Below are 26,877 nucleotides of genomic sequence, written 5' to 3'. Positions count from 1 at the left end.
ATAAGGAGTTAATAATTAATAATTTCAGAAACATTTCATATCAAAACACAAAAGGACATCTTTTTTTTGCATCAATAGATCAAAGAAACGAATACATCCCATGGGCAAAAACCGTCTCAAACTATATAAACTATATGATTCATCAGAAGAAGCTGCTATGGATGTGTGAGAGGTTTATTTAGGGAACATTATCAAGCTCACTTCAAAGGCTCCAGGTATATTTTGTAGCACCTCACACCTTCAGTTCACACCTAAAAGCTCTACAGCCTAAAATCAGCATACATTATGCAAAGTACCAAAGAGTCTTCTTCTCATTCTCACACATGAAGCAGCGCAGGCTCGCTTTGATCATGAGAGGAGGCCGATCGATTACCAAAAGCCCACAAACACACACATTTCCATACAAACACTCGCTATTTTTGCATTATGGTCCCTCAGCAGCTTTCTCCATATGCAAAAACTCAAACTACGCACATAATATTGTGATAAACCTTTGAGACTTATGCAAGTTGATTCAGAGTTTATGTAGCACAAATCTGATGCATGTATTTAATTATGCTAAACTGTATCTATACATCTATACTATCCAGCATTATGCTAGCTAAATCACATTTTAATATAGTGCTTTTCAATATGCATATGGTTTCAAAGCAGCTTTATAGAAAATCATGATAATATTGAAATACCTTCATGTCTCACAGCTGCATTTAGTTTTTAGCAAAGCTTTGCAATAGTTTATAGCCGCTGAGATCTAAAGCATATACGTGACCTTTGACCACAAAAGCAGTCTAACCGTAGATTGTCCAGTCTGCGATGAGAACTTCATTGTGTTTGAACCTGTCCAAACAAAGGCCTCCGATCTCCCGTTGCTCATCCTGACAAAACAAAAACAGCTCAGCTGCACAAACTAGCAGATGTTGTTTTGCAAAGACTCAAAAAAAGGCCCCGGTTTCCTGGAATCTAGTGTTATTTTACCCAGCATGCCGAGCGCTCGAGCGAAGGTACCTGTGGAGTGAAGGGGGCGGTGAAGGTCATGAATGAAGAACGCAAGACGTTCAACACACACCTTACCTCTCTCTCTCTCTCTCTCTCTCTCTCTCTCTCTCTCTCTCTCTCTCTCTCTGTTTGTTCAGATGGACAGATAAACTCGTCCTCCCACATTCACTCCTACTGCTCTTCATTAGCGCTTCACTTTCTGACCATCAGGACAATCAGAGTGCATTTTAAATTTCCTTAACTATTTATAAAATATGAGATGCAGATTGTTCGATGTTCATGTGGGCTAAGAGTAATCCATCTCTAACCTGGAACCAGAAGATTTCTGAATGCTGCATCTCTGTGCACCATTGGTAACTTGCAAAGCAAATGTGCTTTGGTTTTCAGGCCATAACACAAAAGTTCATAAAACTATGTTTTTTTTTGGGTCACGGTGCTGCTGGAAAATTCATTTTTTGCTGCACATGCAGATCTCTGACTGACTGAGACTCTGTGTTTGGTTTTATTCATTAACATTATCCTTGCTAACAGGGAACGTTCCCACAACGTTCTGGCAATGCTCATTCAAAGTTCTTCAATATTCTCAAAACGTTAGCACAATGACATTAATTCTATATCATTCATGGAATGGATTTGTTTGATGTTCGTCTAATGCTTTTTAAAGGTTTCTGCTTGTAGAACATCATAACATTCCTATAATGATTGCTGATATACAATGGAATGTTTCTGTAATGTTCTTAAAATATTTTCTGTAACATAAAACATTTTTGTAACTTAATGGGGACATTTTACGTTCATATTTTTGATAGATTGAATGCTGCCACTAACATGACAGCAAAAGTGATTTTGTACTTGATTATTGGTTTGCATCATAGCATTTTCCTTTCCTGTACTTTAGTCTCTTTTTATAGTTTTTTTTTTTTTTTTTTTTTTGGTTCTCTGAGCACAAAACAACAACAATAACTTTCAACTGAGATGCAGGTTTTATAATAGACAACTTTACATTTTTCATAACCTTATTTCGAAGGTTATCTCATTCTACACAAGTCTGAGCAGCTGTGTGGGAGTTTTATTGATTTCTTAGATATTTTAAATTAAACTTATAAACTTAATATCTGTAAATGTTCATACCATATAATTGCATTTAGCAGATTAGAGCCTAGTTTACTTTACATATTGAAATGAGACAAGCAATCAAGAAGATAGATAGATAGATAGATAGATAGATAGATAGATAGATAGATAGATAGATAGTTTCAATACAACAGTTTATTTATGCACTTCTTCAGAATGAGACATGCTTTTTGCATGCATTTTGAAGTCTACTAGTGAAATCATCCGAGTCCCTAGTGTATGTCACAGAGGTCAAGAGGTCAGTGCTGGGGTGATCAGTGTTTCCAGCTGAGCGTGTACGTGTGCATTTACACTCATCCTATCAACACTGAGCTCAAATTCACATGCAAATAATATATTTCACTGTGTGCAAGCATGAAAACAGATTTAAATACTATAATGTAATTATAATGCTCTGGCGCCACCTACAGGCCTCCACTCTTGCTTCAAGCTGACATTAAATTAAACCTGACCCTGAGTTTTCTCATTACATTACACAGACAGAGAGAAACAATAATAATAAACACTCAGAAGATCATGCAGCACAAACTGGAGCCCAGAAACCACTTCGGTAATTAATTTGTAAGAACAGAAGTGACGTCTGCTGGTCTTTGTCACGTGTTCGCTCCACCTCACAGAAGATCTATTGTGTGAGGCCTGGAGGAGGATTCAATTAAATCAGAGTAGGTGGACCATCCTCATCATGACAGCAGCTTGAGTGGGCGGCTGTTTTACAGTTTGTGCATTTACGATCGCATGTGAACATGACATTTTAGACCCATGTATATTAGTGGGTGTTTCTGGCTTGAGTCAGTCAGCACAAAGACAATCACTGATAACTTCAACACATGGCAGGAATAAACCCCAATCAGTGAAGAATCAAGGGCCTGAGACTGAACTACGGTGTTGGGAAATCAGGAAACCAAAGGAAACAACTGCTTGTCCAAAATATATATGTTTTCCAAGCAGTGCTGACATCATGGAAACTCAGAAACCTGAAAGGTCACACTAACCATCTAAAACAACAAGGGAGAGAGAGAGAGAGAGAGAGAGAGAGAGAGAGAGAGAGAGAGAGAGAGAGAGAGAGAGAGAGATGAAAAATACACAGCTATTTCCCATATATTTACATAAATAAATACACACACACACACACACACATAGAGTCTTGCAGCCAATTATAATGTTGTTATGCCCTCTAAAGGTTGCTTTGTATTTGTTATAAAAAGAAATCACATTAAAACTGAAATTAAAAGTATTTTCCAAAACTGTACATTGTGGATAAACAATTACACTGTTATAATATAATATAATATAATATAATATAATATAATATAATATAATATAATATAATATATGCACTATTTTTCTCTATTTAAAATGGTATTTTTAGATTTATTTTCAGAATTATTTGTCCATAATTCTCGAATATAATATAGCATTCATGCAATTGTAATGTTGTTTTGCCCTCTAAAGGTTGTTTTGTATTTGCTATGAAAACATACAAAAATGACACTATTATAATATAATATAATATATGTACTATGGTATTTTAAATGGTATTTTTAGATTTATATTCATTCAATTATTTGCACATAATTCTCAAATATAATATAGCATATAAATATTATTTTTCAATATTTTAAATCAATTTCTTATATTTGTATTATTCCGATATTCAACATAATGCTCAAATATAGTGTAACGAAACATTGCATAATATATTCCAATATCAATATATATATATATATATATATATATATATATATATATATATATATATATATATATATATATATATATATATATATATATATATATATATATAAATTAAGAAATTTAATAATTTTTATTTTCCCTTTCCAGAGTTATTCTAACGCTTAAGGGGTAAACTTTAAATAGTTTCATGAAACATTTATTCTAAATCCTTCTATAATGTTCATGAGCTTTCTAGAACTGATATACCCCTTTAAAGGACCATCTGATTGGCTGCGTCGTTATCACGTGACCTGGACGCGCTGCGGGATTGGTCATCTGGAGAATTGCGAGCATCGGGAGTCAAGTGTCGTCGTCTTAATGCGAAACATAACGTTTATTCCGCTAGGGGTCGCTTTATAGCGCAGAAAGCCAAATCTCTCACTGAGCCGCATTCAGATCTCGAGATTTATGTTTATCTAACTGATCTTAGAAATAACAATATATTATAAAAGTAATAATCTATTAATTACAATTGTTAAGATCATATATATATATATATATATATATATATATATATATATATATATATATATATATATATATATATATATATATATATATTAGAAAATTTTATTTATCACAACGAGACCCGTTTTCATAGAGAATTAAACATGGTCACTATAGACATAATAAATATTATGTAATATATATCTATGATTATGTGATTGTCTTTGATGCAGACCAATTTGAAACAACTTCCGGACCACTACGCTCCGCCTACTTCAGATTCAAACTGGTTTCCGCTCTAGCCGTTAATTCGGTTCGTGTGTTCTCGCCACGCCCCCAGAGGACATTACTGACCCATGAGACGAATAAGTAGAAACAGCTCGAGTTGAGTTTAATGTCAGCCGCCAATCAAATCATCTGAAGTAGAAGAAGAGTCTAGAGTCGGACAGATTTACTCTTGTTCAACCGAATAAAACATCATCATGATCAACTGGAAGGTAAGAACATTACTATATTTGATCATAATAATAATAATGTGTCAGCCTTTTCTTGCTGATAGTATCGTTACTTCGTCAGACGCTACATTAACAAAAACACCATGGTAAAACCATGTTTTTGGACATTTACTATAGCAGTAGTGTTATTGTAGTGCTACCATGGTATTCTTTGCGTACTCTTCAGTGTTTGTGTTTATTTATGTGCGTGCGTGCGTGTGTGTGTGTGTCTGGTTATATATGGTATTATAAACCAGTGTTTCTTTTCTACCATGATGCCATTTATATGATGGAATGGACAAGAAAACCATGGTAAAACTATGGTCATTGTCTAATAACTTACTGCCACAGTAAACATTCTGGAATGTGATTATTGTGTTCAAAACATTATAATGGTATATGCCTTACAATCCAAAGTACTTTAGTGTTTTTTGGTTTGTTTGTTTGTTTGTTTGAATGAGTAGCACTGAATTATAATGTGCACCAGTCACTGGATTAATCTACAGTGATATAGTGTGTGTGTGTGTGTGTGTGTGTGTGAGCAGCTGCTCTTGTCATGCAGAAACACTATCAGCCCAGTAGAACCTTCTAGATAAACATAAAAATGTGCTGGACATGAGGGAAGGAAGGTCCTTTCTGTGAGTGACAATAATAGTAATAATACATATATATATATAGCTTAGGCTGAGTTTCACTTTTATGGGGGGGGGGGAATTTCACCCACTGCCACACGAGCAAAATGTCAAGAGTGACCCGACGGTGTTTAGTGTCACGTGCAGACACTAAAGCAGTATGGTGCATGCCATCAGCAGCTGAACAGTTCTGCGTTCAAATACACACAATAGGCTTAAGCTTGCCGCGAAAGTATTTACAACAAATGTATCAAGGGAAAACAGAAAGGAGATATTTGAAGTCTGTGTCACAAGGATGCCGTTTCCGATCCTGACTCGACATCTAATCATTAGATGCGCCTTTAGAAAGAAGTGCGTCTTTATGGTTTATCATTAAAATGAAAGAGTTTTAGATTTTTTTTTTTATTTAAGTATTAAAGGTGCTGTAGGGAACTTTTGTAAAAAAATATTTTTTACATATTTATTAAACCTGTCATTATGTCCTGACAGTAGAATATGAGACAGATAATCTGTGTATAAATCAAGCTCCTCTGGCTCCTCCCAGTGTCCTATTGCTATTTGCAGAAACTCCATCGCTCCCGGTAAAAAATAACCAATCAGAGCTGCGGTCCGTAACCTTGTTTGTGTTCAAAATGTAGAAAAATGTATATAATAAGCGAGTACACCATGAATCCATTTTCCAAACCGTGTCTTTAGCTTGTCCTGAATCACTAGGGTGCACCTATAATAAGTGTTTATATTCGGACTATTTTAGATTGCTTCGGGGATACCGCGGCGGAGTAACCCAGTACCTTTGTGATTCTTCATAGACATAAACAGAGAGAAGTAGTTCCGGCTACTATGTTCTTCCGCAAGACGCAAGCAGTTCTGTTTATTAACCGCTAGAGCGTCAAAAGTTCCCTACCGCCGCTTTAATTTAATGCTTTCTATAGATATATTTATCATGTATGTGTGGCATGTGTTCACTGAGTTTGGGTCTGTGAAGCGATCCTGTTCAAGACGAGATGGCAGAAAGCGCATCATGTTTGTTTTCTTTAATTTACAAAAGCACATAGTTTTGATGATATTGTGAGTGCACACAAAAAAGTAGACCCTTTACAGTTACCAGTGGTGTATTACTTGAGTCTTACCTTTATTCTATATACTAAAATAACAAGATAATACAAATAAAATTAGAAAAAAAAAATATATATATATATATATTCTCATTTTTTGGCTTTACTGACGAGATGCGCATTAATCATCGGCCGATATATATCGGTGCACCCCTAGAAAACAATGTAACAGTCTGGGTTTTTTTTGTTATTTTTTTTAAGTGTGATTGCATATTCAGTTATGAATTCACAGTTGAACAATAAAATCTGTTTTTTTTATAGTGATTGCATATTGAGTTATGATGATTTTACAGTCTAACAATAATGTCAGTTTTTTTGTGTGTAATTGCATATTCAGTTTTGATTTTACAGTCAACAATAACGTGTTTTTATTGTTTTTAGTGTGATTGCATATTGAGTTATGATGATTTTACAGTATAACAATAATGTCAGTTTTTTTTGTGTGTGATTGCATATTCAGTTATGATTTTACAGTCATAACCATGTTTTTTTTTGTTTTTTAGTGTGATTGCATATTCAGTTATGATGATTTTACAGTCATAACAATGACATCTGATTTGTTTAATGTGATTTCTTATTCAGTTATGATGATTTTACCGTCATAACAATAAAGTCTGTTTGTTTTGTGATTTCATATTCAGTTATGATGATTTTACAGTCGTAACAATAACATGTTTTTTTGTGTGTGTAATTGCATATTCAGTTTTGATTTTACAGTCAACAATAACGTGTTTTTATTGTTTTTAGTGTGATTGCATATTCAGTTATGATTTTAGTCGTAACAATGTGTTTTTTGTTTTTTAGTTTGATTGCATATTCAGTTATGATGATTTTACAGTCACAACAATAATGTCTGGCAATGATACGATGTGTGTGTTGTATTGTAACGGTGTGTGTGACTGTGTGTGTCAGGCTCTGGATAATGTGCCGCTGCTGCTGTACATCCTGGCACTGAAGACGCTCGTGTTGTGTTTGGCGTTTGCTGGAGCCAAGATCTACCAGAGTAAGAAAGCAGAAGCTGCTCTGAAACAGGAGATGGAGATGAAGAGGAAACTCGCTCTGCAAACGCAGGAGCTCATCGATAACAAGAAGGACGACTGACGTGTGGAGAAAGCAGGGGAATAAACGTGTGATTGACAGAACGTGAGCAGAGCAATGACAGTGTGTTTAACTCTAAAAAGGGTTAAACAAAAAGAGACATCACTAACTTTTTGCATCCAATACAATTTCCTGATTTATTTTTAAAACTTGACTCTTATATTTGTATCCCCCATGATACGTCGCTCCTTTTAGGGTAAATGCGGTGTTTGTGACGTTTGGATTCAGATGTTGAAGCAAAAGCCTCGGCAACATGGACTGCTGCACAAGTCTTGCTTTTTATACACCGTTTTTATTTATTCTCTCTGAAGCTTGTAAATAAACATGTTTTTATATCCAGTTATGCTGTGTGTTCATAATTTAAATAGTTCAGAATTGTGGTATTCATGAATCAGACCCAAATGAACCAATAGTGTATAATAAACCAGGTATAAAAGACTTCATACGATTTTTAAGCATGTATTATTTTACTGGCATTACACAGTTTTGTGGATAACCAGCAGGTGGCGCTGTACAGATCCTCTTGCTGTTTGAAGCAACTGTGAGCTACAGAAATGAAATCTGAACACAAGGTTACATCGACCTGTTAAACAATACCTAAAAAAAAAAACCTGCTATAAAACCTAATTACCAAAAAAATCTCAGTTTATGAAAAATATATAAAATGTGAACAAATTCGAAAAAATGAATCCCCACCAAAAGATTTATATATTTATATGTATAAACAAATACACATTCATGCATGTACACATTTAAAAAATGGTTGTTTATAATAAATGTATTTATAATATATATTGCATGAATATATAGACATGTAAATATATCTAAATATATAATGTGTGTTTATGTATACATAATATACAAAGAACACACACATACTGTACATTATGCAAACAAAAACTTTTATTTTGTATGCAATTGTATGACAGCACTATTTTATATATAACATTTCCTAACTATTGTTAGTTAAAATAATTTCTATATGTATAGATTATAGATGGTATTTAAATTAACCTTTAATAATATGTTTTAACTATAATTATACTTAACCATAATGCATAATAATTTAGATTTTTGTACTGGATCATGATGCAAAAATATTTATGCATTATACTATATATATATATATTTTTTTTTTTTTTGCTCTTGGGTGAAATAACAGATACATTGTGCTCTTGAATTATAAGAGTATTTCAGTTTTCAAGAACACACGAGCACATTTAGAAGAAACTCTAGAAAGTTTAAAGCATCATTGCCTGATGTATTTTGCTGTCCTGACGTCATCTGAAATCAATTTTAATTATGAAGCAGATCATTCTTAAGCTGCTGATCCTGCATTATCACGCAGAAAATGAGCAACAGCCAACGACTGAGCGATGAAATGAGTTCTCATCTTCTGTCAGTCAAAGACTGGTTCAAACAACATGAATAAACACTCGAGTCAGTTCTTTGGTCAAGATAGTTTTATTAAAGGTAGGTTAATGCTTCCTCCCTCGAGATTTCACTACATAACGAATACGATTTTGTTGTTGATAGAAATCCTCAAGTTTTTTTTTTTAAGATGTTGGCTACATTCAAATACATCAAATATACACAATATGTTACGGTTGCTTAAAATCACTGGTTGACAGTAGAGCGTCTCCTACAGTAATGGAAAAGAGGACAACATCTCCAAAGACAGTAGAGCACAACAGAGCGGTTCATTGAACAAGTCACAGAGCGCAGCAGTGAACGTCTGCCACAGAAATCACAGGCTTTTTAGATCATATGTGCTTCTGAGGGTTCGTTTTATCTTTTAAATCATTCGGTTTCATTCATCTGAAAAAGTCGCTGTTAATATGGAAATGTGAATCATAACAAAACAGGTTAAAAGTGATTGCTCACTCCCATAATGCACCGCAAATCACTATTTTAGTTTAGATTTTCTACTTCAAATTGTAATGTTTAATATAAAGGGTTAAGTGTAGTGGCTGTTAAATTTACTAGGTGAAATGACACCAATTCTTTTTAATCATACTTATTAACTTTTTTTTGATGCATGCAGCCAATTATTTATAGTCAGTCTTTTCAAGTTTATAAATATAGCCAATTATGTAACTGTAAAATACTTTTTAAAGCTGTAAATATTCTGAGTACATTTTGTAAGAAAAAATAAAATATTCTAAAGTTAAAAATAAATACTATTTTGTTTCTTTCTTCTTAGAAATTCAATTTAATTTAGTTACTTGTGGATTCTTTGTAATTGTTTGTTTCTGAGTAAAAACTGATTTTGAACCAAATCTGTTCGATGTATAATCAATATGTTTTAAATGAATTTATTTTATGTATTCATACAGCCAACTATTTAAATTTGTCGGTTTTCTTTTAAAATTCTAAATAAAATAAGAGGGTTGAGTACACTGTAGAAGAAAATTATATTAATTTTTTTTCAAAATCTAAATGTAACATTTAATGTATCATTTAGAATTTTTCAAATATTGTCAATACTTTTGTTCTATTTTAACATTTATTTACAGCCAACATTTAATTTTATAATACAAGCACACAATTTAGTACAAGTGTCTTTTTTTATCCAATTTTCAAATATATTTCTGTATGAAATCAAATCTGGTGTTACGTGGAGAAAATGAGCGGGAAATCACTTGCGTTTCCAAGGCGGGAAAAGTCAGCGTTCACGGTTGCGCTCGATTTACAAAGACAAGTACTTGATGTTGTTGTCAGTTAACCACATTATAAGGCTCTATTTTTAAAGTGCATAATACTTGGAGGAGCTCGTGAAGAACTTCAGCAACGATAATAATGACTTTCAAAGACTGTACGAGTGCTTAACTGACTAAACGATACATGATAATGACGATGAGTACATGTTAGTGGCCCCGAACGATACACACACACCAGACACGATGTTCAGTTTGTTTGTGCAACGCGAAAACCCCTTCAAGATTTTACCAACGCTTTTCTCTCGGATTATTAAAATACACAGTTGTGACGTCAAGCAAATAATGACATTCGTAAGATGAGAGAAACTCTCCCAAGTCCTCAAAAGTCCCTGACTCCATCAGAGATGGATGTTTAGAAATGAAACGTCGAGATGTGAGGATGGTCGACTCCCTCGCTAACTAGGAAGAGGATCTGATGCTCGCCAGCCTCCCCGGTGGTGAGGATGATGAACTGCATGACCGCATGCTTCCTAGTTATTCCAGTGTTGGTGGCGAAGACGAAACGGCCCAGAATTAGCCGCTCACTGGTTGACGGATGGGACGTTGTCTGGACGGCGGGTCTGGATGATCTTGGGTCGCGCACGTTTGCCACCCTCTGCGGTCTCGTCTTCACTGTCTTCGTCGTCCTCACAAACGTGTACGATCACACTGGGTGTGTTGGTGGTTCCACTGTGGATCTCATATTGTTCTCCTAAAAGTACATGAAAACATTGCAAACATCAATTATTCCACTAACTAATATTGTATTGATACAGAATACACAATGCATTTATTAAAACGGAAACGGTAATGCTTTTTTTTCAGGATTTTTTGGGTTAAAAAGGATCAGAGGTGACAGTAAAGCCATCTATATGGTTACAAAAGATTTTGATTTCAAATGAATGCTATTTTTGTTTTCCATTCTATTCATCTGTGAATCCTGGAAAAAATATAATGCATCACAGTTTCCAAAGAAATATTGTGCATCACACCAGTTTTCAACATTGATAATCAGAAATGTTTCTTGAGCAGCAAATCATTATATCAGAATGATTTCTGAAGATCATGTGACACTGAAGACTGGAGGAATGATGCTGAAAATACAGCTGTGCATCACAGAAATAAATTACAGTTTAACACAGATTCACATAGAAAACAGCAGTTTTAAACTGCAATAATATTTCACTATTTTTACTGTATTTTTTGATCAATTAAACATAGCCTTGTTGAGCAGAAGATACTTCTTTCAATAACATTAAAACATCTTAATTATAAAAAAAAAATTGTCAGTGTAAATTTCTTTAAAGTCACTTCTGATCAATTGAATGCATCTTTGCCAAGTAAAAATATTCACGTCTTCAAAAAAATAAAAAATACTGACTCTATACACAGCATATGTTGTTGATATATATATAGTTCAGCTCTCAAAAAGTTTTTAGTCTCAAGGTATACCACTGAAATGAGGTAAATGGGTTATACCTGGTCCTAGTTTAGACACAGCACACAGCAGGTCAAAGTTGATGCCAGGCTTAGCGTCCAGTGACTGCGCCCAGCCTACAGGGGGCGACGCTGGAGGAGAGATGAGGAACTGCTTCTCTGGTTTAGGAGGCTCAAGACGAGTACTGCCGATAAGCACTGACTGGACGGGAGAAGAGGAAAAAATGGTGGAAACAAGCAAATCAGAAAGAGGCAAATTTGTGTTTACATTTTGAATGCATTTATACAAAGCGACTGACCATGCACTCAAGATGTGCATTTTAATAATTCATGCATTCACAAAAAAATAGCTTTAAATGTTCTCTGGTCATACGAGATGTAGATGAGTTTCTTCATCAGGTTTGGAGAAATGTAGCATTGCATCCGTGTCTCACCAATGGATGCTCTGCAGTGAATGGGTGCCGTCAGAATGAGAGTCTAAACAGCTGATAAAAACATCCACAAGTAATCTACACAACTCCAGTTACCATCTTGTGAAGCCAAAAGCAAAGATACACGACTCATTGCCGGAATCAAAACATTGTTAAAAATATTTTGATTGAATTATTTATTTATTTTTTTACACAAACACTCAGCTTTTGTCTTCACAAGATGTTAACTGATGGACTGCATTGGCGATGATTACTTGTGGATTATTGTGATGTTTTTAACAGCTCTCATTCTGACGGCACCCATTCACTGCAGAGCATCCTTTGATGAGCAAGTCAAGTAATGTCACATGTACTCATCTACATCTTGGATGAAACATTTCTTTATGTATCCATAAACAATATAATACAAAATAAATACAATATAATGAATCAATTCCTCTCATCACTAAACAAAAAGGACCATGCTGGTCTTCAGAGCACCGTGGAGAACCATGTATTATTTCTCTGTTCTGGTTAATTACCTGAGCGAAATACAGACGCATCTCCTTTCCATTGAAGTCACTCTTATGGAGTTTGACTCGGGCCTCGGCTGCCGCCAACGCATCGGTGAAGTTGATCCGAACCCGTCTGAAGCTTTTGAAGAACTGGAATGATGTGCTGGGATCAAATGCACGGAACAAAGCTTCAAACTGCTCCTGAGGATGATGCAAAATAAGGAAAAACGTCAAATAACTGGACTGAAGGAAAACAAACGAATCATGAAATTAAATGCAACACACTTGCCTGCAATCATTTAATGTAAGGAGCGTTCATTTCTTGGTTTTAATAAACAATTAAGACAGAAATTAATTCTGATTGAGTTTAATTAATGAAGTAAAACATACAATGCTTCATGTTTTTTGTGGAAACGGTGATGCATTTTATTTTTTTGTGATACTTTGATGAATAGAAAAGTCTTTTTGAAATCTTTTGTAACATTAGAAATGCCTTTCCTGTCACCTTTGATCAATGCAATGCATCCCTGCTGAAAGTTCCCATACAGTTCCTTCCAAAAATATATCCTACTGACCAGAAACTCAAAAATAGAAATCAGCTCAATAAATCATGTAGACAAAGCATTCGGTTTCAAGCTTCAATCCTCTAATGCTTTCGTTTCATATAGTCTCTAGAGCAAACAGTCCATTAAACTCAGGAGAAGTAAGAACTCAAGATCAGCAGACCAACAGGAGCAGATTAGTTTTTGCATTAGAGTAATGAAAGAAGCCAAACCTTTAAGCTAATGGAAGACCAAATGTAAAAACAACAACAACGACAAAAAAAGATGCAATGATTAGCTGAATGTAAATTAGCTCCAGAACCTGAAAGAGAAATGCATCCAAATGAAAATTACCCGAATCTGTGGCCGACTGAATATCTCATGCTCCACCGTAGTAGCAACCAGGCAGAAGTTATTGCACTTTGTAGTCTTGAGATGCATAATTCAGTTTCAGAAGACTAAGAGACTGTAATGAAGCCTGTGGAAATTGCATGCAACTCCTCCAAGGAACGTGCAAGCAGAAGTTTCTAGCGTGCGGTCAGCAGTGCTGCGAGGTCACGGCTTTACGTGCAGGTTTATCTGCTGCTGCTTATAGTAGAGCTGTTGAGCCCCGCCCCTTTCTCTCTCTCTCTCTCTCTCTCTCTCTTTACCTTCCTAACCTTCAGCCTCTCCCTTCATTTCCCTCTCTCTCTCTCGGTCTCTCTTCATTGCTGACTAATCCTAATGAGGAACTGGAAACTCATGACATCATTCAGCTGTGTGCCACAGTCCAACATCCTCATCGCTCCCTTCAACATGTTTCCACAAGGCCTTGGCAATCTTAGGAGCTCCATCTGTCATTTAAACACTTTCAAACAGCATTTCTTACCATTATTGGACAATGTGACTTTGCTAACACACAAAGTTTTACCTGTTACTTCCTGCCATAAAAGCAGGAACTACACCTGACATTAAAACGATTTGATAATAATCAGACTACCTATAGAGCAAGAGCAGTTTGTAACTTTTACAGAAAAGCACTACGAAAATGCTGGTAATGGTTTAACCCTATTAAGTACGCTTCACATATATGGTGAAAAACTGGTTATTTGTAATTTTACTGTAATATATTGTCAAATGTATGACTTATGTAAGTGAATTTCTATATAAAGTAAAAGAACATTCCCACATATGGTAAAAACTTGTTAATTGGTTAACTAAGTAAACTTACATATACAGTGGAAAAAATATAAATGGTTTAACATTGCATATGTAATTTTACTGTAAAAAAAAATAAAATAAAAACCGTGAAAAAGTTTTTTTTTACCATTTAACTTACAAAAAAGTACACTCAAAAAAATAACATCTTATTATATGTACTTTTACTGTGAAATAATGCACATTTGTGGGTTTTGCTAGAGAAAAACAGTGAGAGTACATTTGCAGAAAATGATAAAAAATATGGTTAAAAATGTTAAAAACCTTGTTAACTAAACTATCATATATGGCGAAAATCTGTAAATAGTTTAAGATTGTATTATGTCATATTTTACTGTAAAATAATGCAATTGGTTTTGCTATTTAATTTACAGTGAAAAAAACAGTAAAAGGACATTTTCAGAAAATGGTAAAAAAATAAATAAATGTTTTTCCCAAGTGAATTACTAAAACATCATAGTGAAAAACAGCAAAAAACATATTTAGAAACTGCTAAACAATGGTTAATAACTTAATTAGTTAACTTTAAGTAATTGTACCATAGATCATGATATACAGTGAAAAATACTGAGAAATTTATGGTTTTTTTGCATGGGAATTACAATATAATTTACAGTAAAAGGACATTCGCAAAAATCCCATTATTTTATTTTTACATTATTTGAATGCTTCGGATTCTTTTTCTTATCAGTGATGTACATTAAGGTGTTTTGTGTTTAACTTTTTTGTTATTTAGTTACTGTATTTTTCATTATTTTTGTGTCATGCGTGTTATCCTGAACCACTTTTGTGCTGGTTATTAGTGCATTTTGGTTAAAAAGGATTTTGGTAGTTCAAGTAGACTACATATATTAACACTTTTTCATACTCATTCATTTGCTAATGATTAATTGTATTAACTGGTTGATTAAACTAAACTGACTGTCACTGGTACAGATTCTGAACAACATTTGTTTTGTGCAATATTCAAATACAATTTGAAACCTCCCTGCTTTGTCTCTGTTTTCTATGACCGTGGGAAACATTTACAGCAAACAGCAACAGAAATCAAGCTGACTGCTGTGAACACACTCTTGTTAGTGTGTGTGAAAGTGTTGATGGTTCAGACTCCATGGTTAGACAGTAACCTGTGTCTAAATATTACACCGATCAGCGGTTTGTGTGGTTGCTGTGGAAGGACGGCGCATCTCTGACTCAATGGAAAAATGGAAATATGAAACCGAAATAAGCTGATGGAAAAAATGCAAAAGGAAGCAGACAGTAGATGGGTGTTATGCAAAGAGCAGTGGAGGTGAGACAGCGGATAGTTGTGCTGATATGTGAGCTGTGGTACACATAAGCCCTCAAATGATATTTATATCCAGCTGCACAGAAGAGCATGAAGATGGAACATGTGAGCCATTTACATAATATCTACATTAGATCTATACTGACATTTGACAGCAGGGATTTAAAGCAACACTCCACTTTTTTGGATGTAAGCTCATATTCCAACTCCCCTACAGTTGGTCCGGGTCTGGCGGTAGCACTTTTAGCTTAGCTTAGCATAGATCATTGAATCTGATTAGACCGTTAGCATCTCGCTCAAAAATGACCATATTTTTCCTTTTTAAAACTTGACTCTTCTGTAGTTGCATCATGTTTTAAGACCAAAGTTCCTTGTTCCTTGATCATTATAGAAATTCAACAGACACACACACACTCTGTTAGGCTTTTAATTGTGACATAACTTGAATCAATCTGTGGAATACGGGGTAGATTCCTCGTTCAACGTAGCTTATCTTACAGGCTTTTGGCTGATATATATTTTTATGAACCACCAGATGGCGCTGTTTTCGAGACACTCACAAACTCTGAATCTTTCCCCGAAACCGTCAGAGGAAATGAGGCTTCACGAGGCTTCATTATCCCATATCTACCCCCTGAATATTTAATTGTGCGTGACACAGTCATCTCCAGGTGATGCTCAGGTCAAAGCCAGCTTCCATCTTTTAAAGTAGTTGGAGCATTTTTAATTACTTGTGCTCACGTCTCTCCTCCCTCCGCCATTAATGTAAACCCTCCGTTATCCTGTATTTACTTTAATAAAGGAGTAAATACATTGTGTGTACTGTAGCTACATGCTGTTCACTTCTAATGCATCCACTTCAGCAGTATTTCATGTCATCTGCCCTGTGGCAGAAATACAGTCAAATTTGCATTAGCTTCAAAATTACTTCAAACACACAGTTTCTGATATGAAAGGTGACAGAGAGATAAAAGTGTGAGGAATAAAGTGACCTGACATGTCTAATACTTAACCATAGCACATGGGAGGTCAGTAAGATTTTTCTTTTTTTTTTAAAGCAAGGATGCACTGAATTGTTTAAAGGCGACGTTAAACACATTTATAATGTTAGAAAAGATTTCTATTTAAATGCACGCTATTCTTTTAAACTTTCTATTCGTTTGTGAATCCTGAAAAATAAAAAGATTCATGGTTTCCACCTAAAAAAAAAATTATAATTATAATAATAATAATTTCACGCTTTATCTTTTTTTTGTCCTTCTTTTGTGCTATGATGAATAGAAAAATTCATACGAGTTTGGAATAACAATATTGAATAAACTATCCCTTTTTTAAGGGAAAAAAGTTTCTATTTAATCAATTCATTACCTAATTTAAATGCATCACAATTTAGTCACCTGAACTTCATAGAGAACAATAATTCATTTTTAAACAGTATTAGAGATATTTAATAATGCCATAATTAACCGTTACATCAGATTTGTGCAGTGCTCTGTCTTATGGAAAAGCACAACTTGGTTATTTATAATTTAGTAAGCCTGACAGACACCTGGCCTTCTTCATGAACACATTCTCCATTGTTTTTATGGGATAGTTTCAAATTCTACACTTAATCCAAGTTCCTGCTAAAAATAGACCTCTTTGGAAATAGCAATATTACATAATAAGCCTGATTTCAAACAATACAGGGATGAAATTCATGCATGGCAGAGAAAAACTAATGTTTCATAAGTGGCTTCAAGAGATAAATATCAGCTAGGACAGCGAGCGAGCGACCTTTGACCTCAAAAAGTGCAATGCAACAAATGCTCTTCTTTTCCATGAGAGCAGCTGAGGTCAAGGATATTTCGAGGAGTCTGGTTCCTCACTGGACGTCCTTTTGTAGCAGTAAAGCAGGTGTGGAGCTAAAATAAGCCATGGCTTTGTGGAAGCTTCAAACAGCCTCACCAAACAGAGATCCCAACGGGTCATAGTCATATTATTAGAATGGAAAATGAGGGAGAAGATGGAAAAAGGACTGTGTGAGGTTAAGAGTCACACGACTAAGAAAAGCACAAACTGAGATTTTGAGTCAAGCATCAGGATTGCTTCTGCTCAAACTTAGTATTACACTTCAATCGATAATCATTGGTGCTATAGACCTAAATATGTCTCAGTTTTCCAATAACAGGTGAAGGTCGGGCCGAAGAGAACTTTAGCATTACATTACTTATTCTACAATGAATGGGTGCCGTCAAAACAAGCTGATAAAAACACAAGTAATCCACACCACTCCAGTCCGGCAATTAACAAAAGCTGCGTGTTTGTAATAAACAAATCCATTATTAAGACATTTTTAACTTCAAACCATTGCTTCTGGCTAAAATAACACTTTCTCCAGTTAAACAAACACTCGCTTGCCCTCATTGAAAGGCTTGGAAGAGCAAGGACTATTTTTTATACAACTTCGACTGGATTATCATGAAAGAAGAAAGTCACATGCTTCTAGGATGCTTCGAGGGTGAGTAGAAGATGGACAGATTTTCATTCTCGGCTGAACTAACCCTTTAAAAGTTATATCTCCTGTTGTTTCTTATAAAATCCAGCCACATATTTGTTTAGAGTTGTTTTTGGCTTGTAGACGGTGCTTGATCCGTGCAGATTTCTCTCCTGATTCAGACCAGAACACTGTTTGGACTCTCATTCTGACGGCACCCATTCACTGCAGAGCATCCATTGATGAGACACTGACGCAATGCTACATTTTTCCAAATCTGATGAAGAAACAAACTCATCTACATCTTTTAATTTTAGAGTGAATTATTATTTTAGGTAATTTCTTGTTATCCCTTTTAGAAACATTATACATCTAATGCAGATTCATAAAATGAATTCTGTGTGGCTCATACAGTGGCACAGTAGGTTTGGTTTGTTAAGTTTTGAGGCGGATAAGTGTTGTGAGGGAGCAAGGTTTACAAATTTTACCAAGATTAGTGAAATCATAATGCATTTTCTATTAAACACATGATGCATGCTTACAAATACACTTGTGATGCCTGCTTTGAAACCTAAAGCTTTTCAGCGTTTATCTGCAGGACATTGATTTGTTCAAAATCAATGTAGATTACAGGTGTGCACCATAAAAATATAAAAAAAATTACTGTGGGACTGTCCAAAAAGATAAAAAATAAAATGTGTTTCCAAAATACCATAGTACAAAGTCCAAGAGAACAGGGTATAGTATCACAGCACTTCATGGTGCATTTTAGTAAAATAAATCACATTCCCAAAGTAAACTGTCCAAAACATTATATTATTGTGCTGCATATGCAACCAAGAAAACAATGTGCATTAAAAAATGCTATTACCATGACACTAATGGAAAGATTTTTGATGGTGCAATGCTTAAGGCCCACAAGCCTTACTCCATTGCGATTGCTGACTTCCGCGAAATGGGGTTTGACTGCTGCGGTATAGCGGGTGAAAATCTGGGTAAAAGCAGAGCGAGTGCACGCCTACCTTTAACTGCTGCTCATTAAAAACCTCTTCTGGCACTTTACACGCGATGAGCGCGTTGGGCTGGTCGTTGAGCTGGACTTCAGAAGTCGCCGCCCCTCCGCCGCTCTCTGACTGCTGCATGGCAACAAATGTAACCGCGGCGTTCGGTGCCTTTGATCTCAACTGCGGTGCCTCTGATCTCAACCGTTAGGGCGCTCAGCTCATGGCGTCATGCTCTGCTTTCTACCTTCCGCAAAAACAGCGTCTCCTAACCCTCAAGCTGACACACGCTAGTGTTCGTGCAAAGCTAGTGCACATGAAATGTCCCGCATAGTGTTGCTAGCTAACCCGTGATGTATTTCTGAAACGAAAATGACGTCTATACTTGCGACAACCTGCACTGGGGGCCGAAACAGCTGATATGACGTCATGGTTTCCGCTTACGCACGAGCACCGTTGCATTGGTTGATGCAAGTATTCATTGTGAAAATGATACAGATTTTTAAAAATGTAACATAAAAAAGCAGCAGTCGCCGGACAACATGGTTAGGTTTGTGTAAAATGTAGAGTGCTTGTATTATAAATGTGATTAATGCAGAGATTATCACAGTTAAGTGGTCTGTGAGTGCCCTCTTATGGTCAGATTTGTAATGCACACGATAAAGCTCTTTTTGGCCAAAAACATTGTACATCTACATGTGAAATGGAAGCTCACTTTAGCAAACTTTTAAAAAGGGAACTAATTATATAGAATATAATATAAAAATACTATACTTATTTGCAAACTAAATGGTATGTTTTTGGACACTTAATTGCACATTATTTGTAAACAAATAAACATGTAAATAAGTGTATTCTTTGAAGCACAACACAATATTTTGAAATATTTTTTTTCCTGATTTTTCTAAGGTAGTAAACAAGATGTTGACTTCCAATTCACTACATTAAATACCTGCCCTGCCCTTAAACCGATCATCTTGAGCTGACCAGGCTCCCATTGGAGCGGATTTGAGAGGGCAGGCAAGTCATGTGGGGATCAGAATGCGAAATGTACCATAATCCTCCAGAGGACAAAGAGGGGGAGAGAGAGTAAGTCCTAGTTACCTTTACAGAACATAGACTGCAGGAGTTGACAGAAGAGCTTTGGTGTGCTAGTTCTACAAGGTCTACACAGTCTCTAAACACTCTTCTAATTCTCAAGTATGGCCCAGGCCAAAAACGATATGAGTTTCAACATGGATATTTCTAACGGCGCTGTCATCCACAGTCCTGTAGGGTCGTGCGTGGAGATGGAGGATCGGAGGACTGGACTGGAGGAAGAGGAGGAAGATGAGGTTGAACTGGCCGAAGAGGTGGACGAGGATATCAACATTGGAGATGATGATGGTGGAGAAAGCAACGCAATGCCCTCAACAGACGTGATCATTCATAAAACAGAGGAAGAGGATAATATGGAAGGTGTAGATGACCAAGTTAGCCAAGAAACCGTGGTTCTGCAAAAAGAAGTGAACATAGCCATCAAACTAACAACGCCTGAGCTGAACGTTACAGATGAACTGCCAGCTTCAACACAAACACAAGCTCCAGATCTTCGAAACAAAGCTGAAGAGCTCAGAGGAGCATTGAAAGAACTGGACAAGGACCGCGCAGATCACAAGTTGGCAACGCTGTATGAAGACGAAATGGAAAACGACGAAGCACAGATGCAAACCTTGAGCGAACGGCAGACGGAGGACAAGAAACATCAGGAGCTGCTCCTGTCTGAGGTAAGAGAGTTCACCTGTAGCCTCCTCGAGAAAATAAAAAACAAGTACAGAGACGAGCAAATTCAGCAAGTGGAGAGCGACAGACTTTTACAAGAAGAGGAGCACGAAGAGGTAGAAAGAGTGGATAATGAGGTTGTAAAAAACAATGTAGACAAAGAGCCACGGATGGTTTCTAACAGTGAAGGAGAATCGATAGAAGACTTCCAGAGTCTTGGGGAAGAGGAAGAAAGTGTGACATTTGATAATGCTAGCGAGGAACAGTCTACAACCGAAGTGCTTTTATTGGAGGACTGTATAGCAGCTGGAGAGACAGTGCACAACGATGCCTTCGACACAAGTAGTGATGAAAAGACCACTTACAATACACCAGAAGAAAGGTCTGCAACAGAGCAACTATCAACTGATATGACTGGTGGAACCATAGAAGAGATAGTCCAGAATTCAGATCAGTTGGAGGAAAGCATCGGCCAAGAGTATGAAAGACTAGAGTGGATTGACACCAAACTGGAGAAATGTGAAAACATAGTTGGAGATACCGAATCTCCTATTGTCAATGGAGCTGAGGAGACAAGAGGAGCTGATAAAGAGGTAGAAGGCGTCGAAAAGATTCAAGATGATGCTCAAAGAGTTGTAGAGATTACAGAAGAGCGGGTCAAGGAGGAGGAGCTTCTCATGGAGGAGGGAAGCTGTAGAAAGGCGGAACAGCCACTTGATGAACCAGAGGTTGTAGAGGAGGGGGTGGGGAAGAAGCAGGAACAGCTGGGCAATAGCAAACCAGAGGTCGCAGAGGGAGGTGGAGATGCAAAGGAACAGCCAAGACAAGAAGTGGCAGCACCTGTAGAGGAGGGGGCGGGGAACTGGCTAGAAGAGCTCAAGGCTGTCATTGAAGATGAGCCCAGGAGGAAAGCCCAGGCAGGGCGTAAAATCACCATACCTGCCTGGATGAAGGCCAGCGAGGGCTCAGATGCCCATTTCCAAGAGCCGGCGAAGCCCCTCTGCAGTCGGGTCAGAGGCGTGAGCGGGAGCAGTGAAGGGGAGGTGAACATCAAGGCCAAGGTTCAAGAGGTCAATATGTCCAATGGATGCCCTGGGCTTCCAGCTGCTGTAGTTCAACAGAGAGAGGAAAAAACCCCGGAAAATACGACAAAGATGGAGAATCCAGCTCAACAGGAGGGCAATCCCCATGACCTGCAGATCTCCCTCTATGTGAAGGTACCTACTACTGTTAATAGCCAGATGGTGGTCTACATGCATCTGTATATAGGTGTATTAGAAGTTAGTTTTAAGGAAGGTTGTTACATAACCCTGAGTTCAAAAGTTTGGAGTCAGTGAAAAGTTAATGCTTTTATTTATAAGGATGCATGAGTAAGAGTAGATATTTATAATGTTACAAAAGTGTTCAAACAAATGCTACTTTTGAACATTCCATTCATCAAAGAATCCTGAAAAATCAAATGTATCACAGTTTGCACAAAAATATGGAGCAGTTAAATGTTTGTAACACAATAATAATAATTAGAAATGTATCTTGAGCAGCAAATCAGAATATTTCCATGATTTCTGAAGATCATGTGACACTGAAGACTGGAGTAATGATGCTGAAATAAAATACATTTAACATATATTTACTTAAAAAAAAAAACTTTATTTTAGATTGTATTAAAATGTACACATTTTTACTGTTTTTAAAGACTGTACCCTTTTGTTATTGTTAACTAAAAACCAACTGATAATTGAAATAAAATAACAATTATTAGTTAACTGCCAATTAATAATTTATCATTTTAAAAATAAAAGATTATGAATAATAAAAATAATTCAAAGGAAATTAAATAAAATGAAAATCTTAATTAATAAAAATATCAATACTATAATAGTAGGCCTATATAGTAAATAAATATTATAAAATGTTGGTGGGAACTGATCACTGTGGTACATTTAACATACATATAAACTGTCAAAAGGCAAACACAATTCAGATATGAATAGAAACGCAGACAGAGTCTTATTTTAGGGATGACAATGATCAGGCCTTGTACAGTTTCCTACAATGACAGCATGTCCTTCTGCTCAGCAGATGGTCTTACTATCACTAACCCTAATTGCATTAGTGTCTTTGCTCTACTGGTCAACTGGTCTGTCAACCTGCTTCTAGAAAACCAGACTGTAATTCCCAGTCCAGGCCAGTGTTACTGGAACAAGTCGGTTTAGCTGCTTATTGTTGCAGGTGCATTAACAAATAAAATATACCTTATACTGGTAGCCAATGCACTTTAACTGGCCTTAAAAGCAAGATTATTATTCAACACTGATCTGACAAGAAACTGCAACAGCTTAAACTCTGTTGGAAACAGTGGTTGATTTGATATAAACAGTATATCTTAAGGTTCAAGCCTAAGTCTGAAGTCATGTTGTGGTGGGCTGCTGCTGATATAATGCACTTAGTAAATTGAGATTATTCTCGGCTGTTGTTGAGCTGATGGATTGATTGGTGAGCTAAAAATAAAACTGAACACAACCCACGGCGGTGTTTCTTTCTTAATTCTAGAACGCTCCAATAGAAACTACCATATAAAGTGTCCTATCAACAAACATTAGAAAAGAACTGGCTTTAGGTCGCACTTTTGCAATTAACTTCTATTGCCTTGACGTCTTTATCAAAGATTATGCAACATTATAGTCCAAATAGAAGTGTCTAGACATGTATTTATTTATTTACATTTAAATATGAGTGTGGTTCTTCATCAATAATATTAATCAAACTTGTTCAACTGTTATGTAGACTGAAGTTTACCAAAGATTATGCAATAAAACATACTAAAATGTTATAGATAAAAATAGTTTGGCTCTGGTATTCAGGTGTAAATTTTTTTCTATTTAAAACTACAACATTAGATGGTTTTATTTATTTTTATTTTTATTTATTTTATATGTCGATTCATGTATTTATTTATTTCTACTTCATTTCTTCATGGCTCTTAATTAAGCAAAACTACTGTAAGAGATTTGTATATTTATTGAAATTGTTTTGTTGTTTTTTGTTTCCTACACTACAGCAATAGCAGTTATTTAGCAGTTTTGTCTTTAGTTACTTAAATAATTTTTATGTATTATTTTTTATTTTATTTGCATTTTATTTTATTTAAATGCATTAAAATGCATTTTATTTTATTTGTTAGGCTTTGGTGCTCCAATAAGCAAACCTACAGCAAACTTATATTTTATAGTATAGTATTTTATTTTAATTTTTATTTATTTGTTAAACTTTGTCCTTAACCAGCCGATCTACATCAATAGTAGTTTGTTTTATTTATTATTTTTTAATAAATTATGTAATAATATTAATAGTACATAATATTTTAAATAATAATAAATAATTAATTAAATAAATTATAATTATTTTTAATATTTGTTTTTATTTTATATTTTATTTTAAATGTATTTTATTTTGTTTGTTAAACTTTGTTGTTCTTAATCAAGCAAAACAGCAATAGTTTTATTTATTTATTTTATTTTTAATTGTTTGAAGCATTCAGGACAAAGCTCTCACGTCAGCCAAATTCTTGTTGAATGAAGGAGGCTGACCAGCGGGACGTTAAGCCTGGTAAAAATTCACTTAAATCCCACCCGTGTGTTTCTGCAGAGCGAGTCCCGTAACAAAGATGGCCTTTGTGTGCGCTTGAACTCCCACGATCTCACTCTAACATTACAGATCACTAACCAATCAAAACAAGCATCAGTTTGTGTAATATAATTCCTGAATGTGCAAAACTCAACCATAGTGATGCTGTGTGGTTTCTAGGCTGGCGTTTATTTCCACACTGGTGAAGTTAATGCTACAATTGAATTATTATAATGTAATTACTGTGCCGTTACAGGTATGCTTATATTCAAATGTGGCTTATTAAATCAGGTTTTATAATCTGAACTTTATTTCTTTTTTTTTTTTTTTTATAAACTGACACATACTTTGACATGAGCACAAAGCCTGATTATTAGCAGTAGCCCTTAAAAATGAAGCTCTGCCCTCTGTTGGTGTTATGTTGGTCTGATTTCTTATCTTCAGGTAGAAATCAGACTCATAAATACAGTAGCACAGCAATAAATCAATCCAGAGATACTGCAAGTACTCTTCATATGGTAATGCATATACTTTATAGCACTGAAAATCATAATAGAGACTCCCATCATCATAAAGAACATTTTTACAGTGTTGATCTGTAAAATGCTTTCATAACACGTCTCATGAACGGCGTCTCTATTGCTGATAACAATGAACAAACGTCTCAGTGTCTCGTCACATTTGAGCGTTTTTCCCACCCACAGAAGATGAAGACAGACTCTTGTCATTCTGGATGCACAAAGAACCAAGCAAAATACATTTTTAAACACGCAGAGAGAGCGGATTTGAGTTTTGAGCCATGCAGCCATATTTCACGATGGCTTGGTTTGACGTGGCAGCTAAAAAACTGGGCTTTCCTAGCATTGAGCTGTTTGTGAAGGTAAGATGTTCTCACGCCCAACCTTTGAAGAACTTTGATTTTTATATATTTTTTTGCATTTGAATAGGAAACTGCAATATTTACTATTGTCTCAAAGTCTCAAACATTGTGGGAAGTTTTCCTAACTACTGTGCTCTGAGCAAACATCTTGTGATGTTTGTCGCTCTAAGCTTATTTTGCTCCTTAATGGTTTTTCATATCGGATGAGGTTCAATCATTTACTCAGAATTGTGTTCTTGCAAATATATGAGTTTCTTCAGATGTTTAACACAAAAGAAGATAGTTTAAAAGAATGTAGGTAAATAAAAACTTGATGGTAGCCATGGGGGAAAATATTAAGGCTTCATCAACAAAAGAAGACATTTCAAAGAATCTTGGCAACCAAATGGTTGGCGGTAGCCATTGACTTACTATAGATGTTATATCACCAAAAGAAGATGTTCAAACATATTGGTTGCAAAGCAGGTGATTTCATTGGTATGGAAAAAATACTTTGGAAGTCAATGTCTACTATCAACAAAATATGGTATTTTGAACAATATTCATAACTTAGCAGTTGTCAGTATAGCCTTTTACTTCCATAGTATGGAAAAAAAATACTGATTAAGTCCAAATCTAACATCAACAAAAGAAGATAATTTCTGAAATATTGGTATCCAAACAGTTGACAGTAGCATTGATTTCCATAGTATGGAGAGGGGAAAAATTACTATAGAAGTCAATGGCTTCCATCAAAAAAAGAAAATATTTTGAAGAATCTTGGCAACCAAATGGTTGGCGGTAGCCATTGACTTACTATGGTTGTTATGTCACCAAAAGAAGGTATGTTGAAAAATATTGGTAACCAAGCAGGTGATGGTAGCTATTGACTTCTGTCGAATGGAAAAATACTCTGGAAGTCAATGGCTACCGTCAACAAAAGACAATATTTTAAAGAATGTTCGTAACCTATAACTGTTGATGGTAGCCATTGACTTCCATAGTATGAAAAAAACACTAATTAAGACAAAAGCTACTATCAACAGAAGAAGATATTTTGAAGAATGTTGGCAACCAAACATTTGATGGTAGCCATTCATAGTTATACTATAAAAAAATACTTTGCTATATATACTAAAGATACTATAGAAGTAACAAATACTATAGAAGTCAATGGCTACCGTTATGTGTTTAGTTACCAACATTATTCACAATATATTATTTTGTGCTTAACAAAAGAAAGAAGCTGTTAGGGAAAAAGTGGAGGAAGAGTAAATAATTTTTTTTCTTTGCCTGATGAACCTTTTTTCGTCTTTTAACTGATGTGTAACAATACGATAAAGAAGCTTGTTTGGATTCTGAAGTATTCTAAGTGTAAATCATTGAGTCGATAATCACATAAAGTAATTACTTTA

General features: G+C 35.4%; 3 protein-coding genes across 6 annotated transcripts in view; 2 read left to right on the top strand and 1 right to left on the bottom strand.

Moving 5' to 3' along the window:
• Positions 1 to 4,641: 4,641 nt before the first annotated feature.
• Positions 4,642 to 7,989, top strand: LOC127948485 (small integral membrane protein 11). 2 transcript variants are annotated; one of them, XM_052544940.1, is made up of 3 exons: positions 4,642 to 4,808; positions 7,465 to 7,695; positions 7,846 to 7,989. In XM_052544940.1, the coding sequence occupies exons 1-2, from the start codon at positions 4,794 to 4,796 to the stop codon at positions 7,651 to 7,653; spliced, it is 204 nt and encodes a 67-aa protein (XP_052400900.1). In that variant the 5' UTR covers positions 4,642 to 4,793; the 3' UTR covers positions 7,654 to 7,695; positions 7,846 to 7,989. The 2 variants fall into 2 exon arrangements, with proteins under 2 accessions (XP_052400900.1, XP_052400899.1); XM_052544939.1 differs by having other exon boundaries at positions 7,465 to 7,989.
• A 1,106-nt stretch (positions 7,990 to 9,095) lies between these two features.
• LOC127949163 (calcipressin-1-like) lies at positions 9,096 to 19,636 on the bottom strand. Of its 2 annotated transcripts, none has more exons than XM_052546136.1 (4): positions 19,237 to 19,636; positions 12,739 to 12,912; positions 11,829 to 11,988; positions 9,096 to 11,061 (listed from the first exon to the last, which is right to left on the bottom strand). In XM_052546136.1, the coding sequence occupies exons 1-4, from the start codon at positions 19,354 to 19,356 to the stop codon at positions 10,892 to 10,894; spliced, it is 624 nt and encodes a 207-aa protein (XP_052402096.1). In that variant the 5' UTR covers positions 19,357 to 19,636; the 3' UTR covers positions 9,096 to 10,891. The 2 variants fall into 2 exon arrangements, with proteins under 2 accessions (XP_052402096.1, XP_052402097.1); XM_052546137.1 differs by lacking the exon at positions 19,237 to 19,636 and adding an exon at positions 13,608 to 13,871.
• A 528-nt stretch (positions 19,637 to 20,164) lies between these two features.
• The window catches only part of LOC127949162 (chloride intracellular channel protein 4-like), a 10,491-nt gene continuing 3,778 nt past the window's right edge, over positions 20,165 to 26,877 (top strand). Inside the window, exon 1 of one of the 2 annotated variants that reach the window (XM_052546134.1) lies at positions 20,165 to 22,193. In XM_052546134.1, coding sequence (XP_052402094.1) covers positions 20,418 to 22,193 — 1,776 coding nt within the window. In that variant the 5' untranslated portion in view covers positions 20,165 to 20,417. Of the gene's footprint in view, positions 22,194 to 25,243; positions 25,484 to 26,877 lie in introns of those variants that run through there. The other variant, XM_052546135.1, reaches the window with a different exon arrangement.

The sequence above is a fragment of the Carassius gibelio genome, chromosome B1, assembly GCF_023724105.1.
Source record: "Carassius gibelio isolate Cgi1373 ecotype wild population from Czech Republic chromosome B1, carGib1.2-hapl.c, whole genome shotgun sequence".
NCBI classification, from domain to species: Eukaryota; Metazoa; Chordata; class Actinopteri; order Cypriniformes; family Cyprinidae; genus Carassius; species Carassius gibelio.
The sequence above is the reverse complement of the archived record's forward strand: the minus strand, read 5'-3'. Positions and strand labels throughout refer to the sequence as shown.